Here is a 10,044-nt window from a genome sequence, read left to right on the forward strand (position 1 = left end):
CTTTTTAAAATAAAGTATAATAATTAAAGGCTACCATTTTGTAGAATATTCTTGTATTTCACTTTTACTTGTCCCCATGTTCTAGTGGGTCCCGTGGAGGCTCTGATGTAAAAGAACAAAGTAAATATGAGATTATTAAAATGCAAAAATTCATACTGTAGAAAGGGATATAAACATCTACCATGGACAATATTTACGCATTTAATTTGCTGCTTTTTGCCAGCCCTCTCTCCTGGCTTTAACAGATTTTGAGGTGTTTTAATTAATGACTCAAATTCGGGATAACCTTCCATTAAAAGCTCTTGTTCTGCTTGGGAAAAAAAACTGTGGGCGTTCTTTGGCCATGCTGAACAGCCAATAGCAGCGCTGCTGATCATTGTTTCTACTATCGATACATTTCCCCTTTTAAACAAACGCATGAACGCGCAGTTGTCTCAGATAACTCAATCCAGTGATACTAATCATAAACAACAGGTGTGTTTGAAGAACCCAGTTAGCCGGATCATGATTAGCCGGATGAAATCATCTTGGATGTCTCATTTGATCTTGGATGTTTTAAGCAACGTACGAAGAACGGACCCCTGATCTGTAAGTCTATTTTTGTTTTTGTATGTTTTGTTTGTGGTGTTGTGATATTGCTGGGGTCCGTTCTTCGTACGTCGCTAACTCAGTTAGCAGGATTTCATTGTTGACGATTTGGCATGATCTTGGATCGTTTGGTTCTTCTAAACTCATCCCGGACTTGCTGTCATAGAAACATGTGCGCAAAGTTGAGCCTGCTCCCGAGCAGGTTTATTTAATGTAAACAGGATTAGATCGTAGCGGAGGAGATAGGGAAGTCTGTGTCTAGCCAGCGCACTTGGACCACCTAGTGGCAGAGGAAGGGACAGAATTGTGGAACACCATTTTTTTTTATGTTCAATAAAAGACGAAACAAATAATGCTTTGTTCCTGTCGTTTTAATTAAACAATTATTTATAAAGAAATGTCAGCAAGTCATCTTTTGCCTGCAGTAAGAGATAGTTATGATAGTTATGTGTAAAATGGTGTATTAGAATTTACTCTGAAGGTCCTTTTGAAGCAACTCGATCTGTAGCGCAATGTTTCTCTTTTTCACTTTGTGGAGTTCAATTTCTCCTCATTATTTGTATATTTTTTTCAGGTCAAAATACTTTTTCTTTTGTTGAAGATGCCGTTAAATATAGGGAACAGATGGCACCTTGAGTCATTTTGTGAAAAAAAAAGAAAAAAGAAAAAGGGTTAAACATGTAAAAGTAAAAAGAACCCTATTTTTTTCCAGCCTTCTTATTGATGGCTGTTAAAAACAGACAAACACATAATTTAACAGTGGCTTTTAAAAAAGAGGAAGAAGTTGCTTTTTAAAATACAGTATAATAATTAAAGGCTATCATTTTGCAGAATATTCTTGTACTTCACTTTTTTCCCCATGTTCTAGTGGCTCCCATGGAGGCTCTGACATAAAAGAACAAAGTAAATATGAAATTATTAAAATGCAAAAATTCATACTGTAGAAAGTGATAGAAACATCTATCATGGACAGTATTTACGCATTAATTTGTCTGCTGCTTTTTGCAGCCCTCTCTCCTGTCTTTAGCAGACTTTGAGGTGTTCCCTGTCGTTTTAATTAATGACTCAAATTCAGCATAACCTTCCATTAAAAGCTCTTGTTCTGCTTGGGAGAAAAACTGTGGGCGTTCTTTGGCCATGCTGAACAGCCAATAGCAGCGCTGCTGATCAATGTTTCTACTATCGATACATTTCCCCTTTTAAACAAACGCATGAACGCGCAGTTATCTCAGATAACTCAATCCAGCCATACTAATCATAAACAACAGGTGTGTTTGAAGAACCCAGTTAGCCGGATCAGGATTAGCCGGATGAAATCATCTTGGATGTCTCATTTGATCTTGGGTGTTTTAAGCAACGTACGAAGAACGGACCTCTGGTGTATTGTAGAATTTAAATTGTGTATGGGTTCTTATGTATTTTCTGTTTATTCACAGCTCTTGCTGTAGGGCAATTTGTGTTGGAGCCTGCCTACTTGGGAGGAAACAAGGAAATTTTTTTGGGGGGAAGGGATTTGTTTATTTTTGAATGGACATTTAAAAAATACAAAAAACTGTGGAACAAACATTTCTGTTGTTTGTCTTATGTGTAAAACAATTGTTTGTCATTCATTGTACTTAAGGGTCTACACCTTGAAGTGTATGGTCCTTGTGTGACTGGTAAAAAAAAAAAAAAAAAACCTTAAAATCCTACTTGTCAGGAGGGAAACCTGACTGGCACCCTTATAGGTATAAAAAACCCACCTACAAACCTAGAAAAATCAATCAAAACTGTCACAACAGCATCTCATCTTTTTGCTTTGTGCATCCAATGAAACAATTAAACATGATAAACATTGGAGCAAATCATACCCACAGGCACAATTCAGTTCATTTCAATTTTATTTACAAAGCACCCATATCAACTCATCATCTCAAGGATCTTTCCAAAGTCAATTCTATCAAATCAAAGTTTTCTATCTAAGGAAAACCAGCAGATTTCATCGAATCTTTGACTTGATCCAAGAATAATCCAGAGAAACTTCTATCCAACTGATTTGGCATTAAGACCCAGAGGGGGAGCTATAGTCTAAAAAATACAGTTTTTAATCTTCTCTCATCCTGAGGGCAGAACATGAATTAACATGGCTGTATTTCACCTAAATCCCAGTTTTACTTTATAAAAGAGAAGCAAAAGTTTCAGAGAAGAAGAACGAGTTCCTGCTTGAGACTTCTCCAAGATCACCTCTCCACCAGCAGGGGCCTATTTAACAAAAAGCTGAATTTGGAAATCCAGGATTAGTTCTAAAACCAGGCTTGAACTAACGTGATCAATGCGTCTCGACTTCATTCGCTCCACAAAACCCAATCCAGGTTCAGGAAACGTCACTAAGTCAAGCCAGGTGTGGTAATCCAGATAAATGTGCGTCCTCTGCTGTCTACAAAGACCATGAGGTCGATCACAGATTCACTGATGCTACAATGGATCAGCTCCAATCTATAAACCAGACAGGCAACATCTATTGATGGAGGCTGATGAGGAACTGAAGCACATCAGACTCAATAAATGAAACACTGCTGCTGTTATGAAGGAAACACGTTTGTTTGGAGCTACTTTTATATTGCAAAAATAACTTTAAACCATTTTATTGCTGACCTTTCCATAACTCTGAAGCAATAGAGCAGCAGAGAGGGATGAAACTGTTTCATCAGGCAGTATTTCCATAATAATGTTCTCTCCTTTTCAGATTTAAATTTTCCAATAATTATTAATAGAAAATTGTTTTGGATTTACAACACTAAGCATAGACTCTAAAACAAATTGAAACAGGTTAATATATCTGATATGCAATGAAATTACCTTTTAATAAAAAATATTTCAAATAGCATGTTTTTCCATCAACAGTTGTAAGGCCACTAAGTCTCATGGTTTGTATAGTTCCTTTCCTTTTAGGGCTGTGAGATGAGGATTTTGTGCACTTGAAGATAAACATGTTCTTTTTTTTGGGAGGAGGCAGTAGAACAGCGCCCCCTACAGTTGCAGGATTTCGTTGAAAATGGTTTAACACCAGATTTTATTGACAACACCTTTGATTCTTCACCAGCTGTTCTAATTCCCTCAACAGCAGCAACAGTCTATTAAACCTTTCTGTCAAAGTCAGAACAACAACAGTCTTCAAAAACACAGTTAAACAGTAACAACGCCCACATGGATAATTATAAAGTTAACAAATCTTTAGGCTACCATCATAATTTAAAATTATTAAAGTACTTGACTGGATACCAAAGTGTATCAGTGGGATTTTAAAGCGGGCTGAAAAAAAAACACTCAGGAAACAGAATCAGTGACAAACTCACTGATTTCTGATCAGTTTGACCAATGACTGAACAGAGAAGGAACCAGGATTAACTAAACCTGTTAGCCTGGTCTGGAGCAGGATAAATCACCATGGTAACTGATGTGAGGTCAGGCTTAATTCAGACAGAATATCTGGAAAATCCTGGTTTAATCGTCTATCTTGGTTTTGTGAAATAGACCTAAATACGTCTCCTAAAGAGTCACTCAGACTGGAGGTTCTTCGCCCAGAGGTTATTTGTTCATGGAGCTGTATCTGGTTCTGGTTCTGGATCTTGTTCGGATTCGGATTCTGGTTCTGATTCAGATTCATCAGAGTTAAAATCATCCTGATTAACAGGACAGATGATCAGAGGAGCAGAGTTTTCACCTCCATCATTATTACAGGGACAGAAGTATGGGTAGATCTTCTCAGTGAAGCAGCAGCCGGTAAAGGAGTAGATCAGAGCTGCAGCATCTACATCATAAAAGGAGACCAGACCCTCCTCATAATCCACAAACACCCCCACCTTCTCAGGACCAGGCTGGAGATGAAGACGGACTGAAGGTTCAGCACAAGCTAGGTACTCATTTCTATTTCTCAACACAACAGTCCAGTAACCATTCTGAGGACTCAGAGTGATGTCTCCTTTCCTGTTGATGGACTCTCTGGCCACTCCTAAATCCCACTCAGTTTTTCCTTTAACCTGAACCTCAAAGTAAAATCTGCCTGAAGAGAAACTCTGATGTCCTAAAACACACGGACATGGAGAAAATCTCTCTGGGTTGTCTGGAAGCTCCTTCCTCACATCTCCATGTTTCACCTGTTTTCCATCATCAGACAGGATGAGGTTAGGATGAGCTGTATCAGGATCCAGAGTCACATCCACTGCATACTGCTGGACCCTCTTCAGCTCCATCTTCTTCTTCATCTTCTCCAGCAGCTGAGCAGCAGCTCTCACCACAGTCCCCTCATATGATGGAGGATGAACTCTGACCTCTGTCCAGTTCTTGGTGGGTGGAGCAGCTTTCAGGGAGGAGAAGCTTTGGAGGAGGTGGAGGTGGTCTTCAGACTGTGAGAGCTGCTTCACCTCAGAGCTCCTCTTCATCAGCTCAGAGATTTCCTGCTCCAGATCTTTGATGAAGTCTTCAGCCTGTTTCTCTGCAGTTTTCTGTTTGTCTTGGATCTCCTTGATGAGCTCCTCCAGGCCTCTCTCAGCAGCCTCCTTCAGAGCAGTGAAGACCTGAACACCTTCTGCTTTCTCTCTGTCTGCAGCATCTTTACTGATCTTCACCGACTCTTTGATCTCCTGGATCTTCACTCGTCTGCTCTGGATCATCTTCTGAACTTCAGCCTCGGTCTTCTTCAGCTCTGCCTTCTTTCCTTCAGATTCTTCTCTCAGAGGAACAAACTCATGGTTCTTGTGGTCTAGAACAGGACAGAGAGAGCAGACACATGTCTGGTCGGTCCTACAGAACAGCTCCAGAGGTTTATCGTGCTGCAGACACATCCTGTCCTCCAGGTTCTCCACAGGCTCCATCAGCTGATGTTTCTTCAGACGTGGAGTGGTCCGATGAGGCTCCAGGTGAGTCTGACAGTAGGAGAGCAGACACACCAGGCAGGACTTCAGGGCCTTCAGCTTGGTTCCAGTGCAGACGTCACAGGGAACTTCTCCTGGTTTAGCAGCTGAACTGCTGCTGCTGGCTTCCTGCTGAGCTTCATGTCTGAACTGAGCAACCATCTCTTTGATGAAGGTGTTGACTTCCACCTCAGGTCTCATCTTGAACACCTTCTTACATACAGGACACTGACATCTTTCATTAACCTCCCAGTGCTGAGTGATGCAGGCTTTGCAGAAGTTGTGTCCACATGGTGTGGTGACTGGATCAGTGAACACATCCAGACAGATGGAGCACAGAAACTGATCCTCAGACCTCAGGTTGCTGCCAGAAGACATTTCTGAACTCTGAGGACAGATCAGGGAGAACAAGTTAAAACAGTTTGTTCAGGACCTCCAGTGACGTCACGCTAAGAGAAACAGCAGAAACATGGAGCTCCTGTCTGGCATTATTAATTCAGCCTGATAGTCTATTTCCACCTGGTTTATGAAGCTCAGCAGTATCAGAGGATGAGATCAAACAGGCAGATTAAAACCAGCAACAAGCAACACGTCAGAAAAGTGGACGGAGATCTCTGAGCCCAGCTAACCAGGCTAAAGCTAACTGCAGATGTATGGAGGGAGATGGACGTAGCTGAGATTCATCATGAGGTAAAGAAAGTAAGAAGAGAAAAACAGGACAGACACAGAGAGACTAAAGCGTCTCTGCAGAGAGGAGAACGTTCTGTTGAGGACCTAAAAGCTCAAATGGTCCAACATGAGCAGAGACTGAGTGAGGAGGAAGAGAGGAGCGGCTCAGTGGAAGAGAAATCCAGCATTCATGAAGGGACCCTTCTGTACCTGCTGTGATGAGACAAAGATCTCGTGAGCGATGTGAGAACCTGCAGAACAGATTCAGACGTAACTCTCTGAATATACCAAGACATAGAAGGTATGAAGTGTCAGGATATCACAACTGAGGATAAATTTAGCAGCACAGATGTTTTATAAGACGGGAATCCTGATGAAAATAGATGAAAGGAATCAGCTGGAGGAGGAACAGAAAGAAGGCCGATGGATTCAGAACAGATCAGAAAGTAGTGATGCTCCCTTTCCCTCTCTGACAACAACACGCTGTTTAACGTTCTTCAGCTCATTAGGAGTATGAGATTTAGTCCAGAAGAAATTAGGGGGTCCTCTTACTATCTCAAGGACCCTGCCAGATGTTGGTAATGTAGACTTTTTTCCCTCAATGTTAGACAGTGGTTTTAAAAGATGACAATCTGAAGGATTCTGCATAATGAACCAGTCATTGCACAACCAGGAGAATAACTGGTTAATTATTAAGAAAAAAATCCTTTGCTCGATTTCAGACTTAGGAGACCACTCCAATGTTTTCTGGGACTGTCCAACTCTGTCTGAATATGGTAAAGACATAAAAAGACAGAGAACATGATTGGTATAATGACTCCATGGTGTTTATACTGCCAGCTCTGCCCCAACATGTTTCAAACAGCAATCAGAGGAATATACCACGTTTACTCCTACTGACTGGAAAGGAAAGTCTAACATTGAACTGCTGAACTCACCAGAGTTAGAGTCTGTTGCTGAGAAGAAACAGATGAACTTAGTTGGTCTTCAGGAGGAAACAGGTTTCTCTCGACGGCAGCTCAGGCTTCGCTCTGACAAACACTTACTTTCATTTCTGGAAAGTGACGTTTAAAGTCAGGACTGATTCACTGAATCACAAGGAAGTGAGTCTTTGTGCAGTTTGGATCCTTCCCTGAGAGCTGTTCATATGCTGCCCTCTGCTGGACAAAAGCAGAACACCAGGTTGTAAATCACATCATGACTGATAAACAATCCTAAATTTCACATCAATTTACATTTCCAGTTGTAGGAAAATGTGTATTCTTACCCTACGTTGAATTATTGACCTGAAATGTTTAGTTTGTTTGAAGAAAGAAAAAAAACACCAACAGAGCAATCTATCTTAGTATATTTGGAGAAATTATGATGTTAATCATCCCGGTCACCAAGTAACACACCATCACAGTGTTAAATGACTACAGACCTGTATCCCTGACAACTGGTGTTGGAACATTTTAAGGACATCAAAATCTCCCTGCTGGATCTCTTGCAGTCTGCTTACTATGGAATAGGTCATGAAGTCAACCTGGACACCATTTCATCCTCCATCACAATGGCGCTCAGAGCTTTCATTGGATCCCCAGGTTCCTGACCGACTGGCAGCACCAGGTGAGACTATAGTTCTCTCCCCTCTCCTGATACACAAATGCACCTCAGCAGACCAGTCTGTGAAACTTCTGAGGTCAGCAGATTACATGACTTTCATAGGACTGATCTAGGATGGTGAAGAGTCTGCAAACAGAGAGTTGGATTTACAGGTTCACCGGTTCGCTCATAACCATCAGTAGGGTAATCTGCCCCAGACATAAGAGGTGGTAGACTTCTCCAGAACTCCTCCTACACTGCCTCTCCTCACCATCCTCAACACTGTCTGCTGTGGCTTACTTCCTGTTCCTAGGAACCATCCTTTCTCTGGGCCTGAGATGGTCCCCACAAATCATTTTCCATTAGTATCAACTTTGGAGACTTCAGTACGTGTTGCTTTTGAGGCTTTTCTCCCCCTAACGGTTACATTGACCCATTCCTGTTTTTAGTACCTGCTGAGATGTGGTTCCAAGCACACCAGATGTGCTTGAAGACTTCAAGAAGCCTGTCTGTCCCTGGCTGGCGGGGGTAGGGGTCACTATTGCCACTTTTCCAGCAGTACCTACTTAGGGCGGTACACTATGGATCAGGACTATTCAGTTCGCTTTGGGTAGTTTTCTTTTACAATTGAATGTGAGCAGTCTGTTGGGATTAATGTTTATACTTCATTAACCGATGTATCTTGTTATGATGTAGTAATGTAAGCTTCTGATATAATCATATTACTCACATGATAGCTTAATAATGTCTGTGCAAAGAAACAGAAGACACTCTGTTTCTTCGCTTCCTTAAACAAGAAGACTCAGCTACGAGATTATGTGCTGACTGGACGTGATTGCTCATCTGTGTATATTTGTTGACAACAGAGGCTGTAACTATCTGTTCCCCCAACCCTCAGTACAGCCTCAGTCATGTAACTAGGGAAACGCCCCAAACGTAATAAAATCGAGGAGAACGCTGTGACTGGCAGAGTGGGTTGGAGATTGTAACTTAACGGTCTCTTGCTACTCTCCTCGAGAATGAAACCAAACTAATTGTCTTTGTGCTTTTCTTTCCCTGTGTAGTATGATGGTCTAGGTGCTTAGACCTGACACAGTCTCAAGGCTGTAAGGCACAGAACAGCTACGTAATGGAACGTTGTCAACATAACTGTCATGATATTTTTTGAGGACGAACCCGGACATAGCGCGCACACACAGGGTTGGATATTAAGAGAGTTTATTTTACAGTTGGGTGTGGAAAGACATGAAAAAAAACAAAGTATTTTTCCAGGCAGAGTTGTTGGGTGCAGAAGCTGGCTGACAGGATAGGAGCGGAGAGAAACTGACCAGGACCTGATGACTTCACAGAAGACCAAGACGAGACGCAGAAAACGAGAAGCAGAACGTCGGAGCGGGAGGCTGGAAGCCGAGGCAGCGCCGATGACTCTCCACTAGGAGTTGAACACGACGGACCGGCAACGAGAAACAAACTGAGGTGAGTACATATAGTGGTGACAACAGGTGGAAACAAGTCAGAGATAATTGCAGCCTGACAGGTGGAACCAATCAGGCTGCGCAGGGAAGGGAGAGAGGCAGGGAGGCTCAGCATGCAGCCTACAAGCTGCATGCTGACAATAACAAACCATAGCATGGCGTAGCTAGTAAGCTAGCTGCTCAGTGTATATTTTTTATCAGACAGAGAAGGTCGACAAGCGGGAATAAAGAGTTGACAGAGGGGAGAAACATTGGAGAGAACTGAGAGAGTGTTGGAGAAGTAGAAGAAAACCAAGATAAGGCTGCTTGAAGCCATTGACGTGTACCAGATAAGTTAATGCTAGTCCTAGCTTGCTATGTTGTCCTAAATATACATGATAAGCCATGCATGCAAAGTGTTAAAGTGCTGGGATATCATATAATATACAGTATATGTATATACAATATATGTATATGTTGTCTGCCCTCAGGCTGCTGAGGAACAGGACAGAGACGTGCTGGATGCTCTGAGGCTGAATGATATGAAGAGATTCAGCTCCAACTGCCGCATTATTTGTGCCGTTACTGGTTTTGAAATTATTTAATGTTTATTAAATAGCCCTCGGTCTGTTAGGAATCTCAACCCATCTGCTCGTAGTAGGACAATAGTTTAATGGGCGTTAATGGGCGTGTTTTTGCACTTATAACCACTTCTACGCTCGATTGTTTATGCGGTTTCGGAGTACTACGGGTACCAGTCCCGGGGGCCTGTGAGGCGGCGGAGGAGCAGCTCATGCCGGTGGAGAGCGAAGCGAAAGCGGTGTAGCCAGCCGAAGAAGCGTGGCTGCTGCGGAGGC

General features: G+C 42.1%; 1 protein-coding gene across 2 annotated transcripts; it reads right to left on the reverse strand.

Moving 5' to 3' along the window:
- Positions 1-2,450: 2,450 nt before the first annotated feature.
- LOC118561452 (E3 ubiquitin-protein ligase TRIM21-like) lies at positions 2,451-9,126 on the reverse strand. Of its 2 annotated transcripts, XM_036133543.1 has the most exons (3): positions 9,062-9,126; positions 7,088-7,306; positions 2,451-5,867 (listed from the first exon to the last, which is right to left on the reverse strand). In XM_036133543.1, exon 3 carries the CDS (start codon positions 5,856-5,858, stop codon positions 4,164-4,166), a length of 1,695 nt encoding a protein of 564 aa, XP_035989436.1. In that variant the 5' UTR covers positions 5,859-5,867; positions 7,088-7,306; positions 9,062-9,126; the 3' UTR covers positions 2,451-4,163. The 2 variants fall into 2 exon arrangements, with proteins under 2 accessions (XP_035989436.1, XP_035989435.1); XM_036133542.1 differs by lacking the exon at positions 9,062-9,126 and having other exon boundaries at positions 7,088-7,439.
- Between the last annotated feature and the right edge of the window lie 918 nt (positions 9,127-10,044).

The sequence above is a fragment of the Fundulus heteroclitus genome, unplaced genomic scaffold, assembly GCF_011125445.2.
Source record: "Fundulus heteroclitus isolate FHET01 unplaced genomic scaffold, MU-UCD_Fhet_4.1 scaffold_63, whole genome shotgun sequence".
Classification (NCBI taxonomy): domain Eukaryota; kingdom Metazoa; phylum Chordata; class Actinopteri; order Cyprinodontiformes; family Fundulidae; genus Fundulus; species Fundulus heteroclitus.

What these genes read in the sequence shown, in the direction of transcription:
- LOC118561452 (XM_036133543.1), bottom strand. Translation starts at nt 5,858, where the DNA reads ATGTCTTCTGGCAGCAACCTGAGGTCTGAGGATCAGTTTCTGTGCTCC.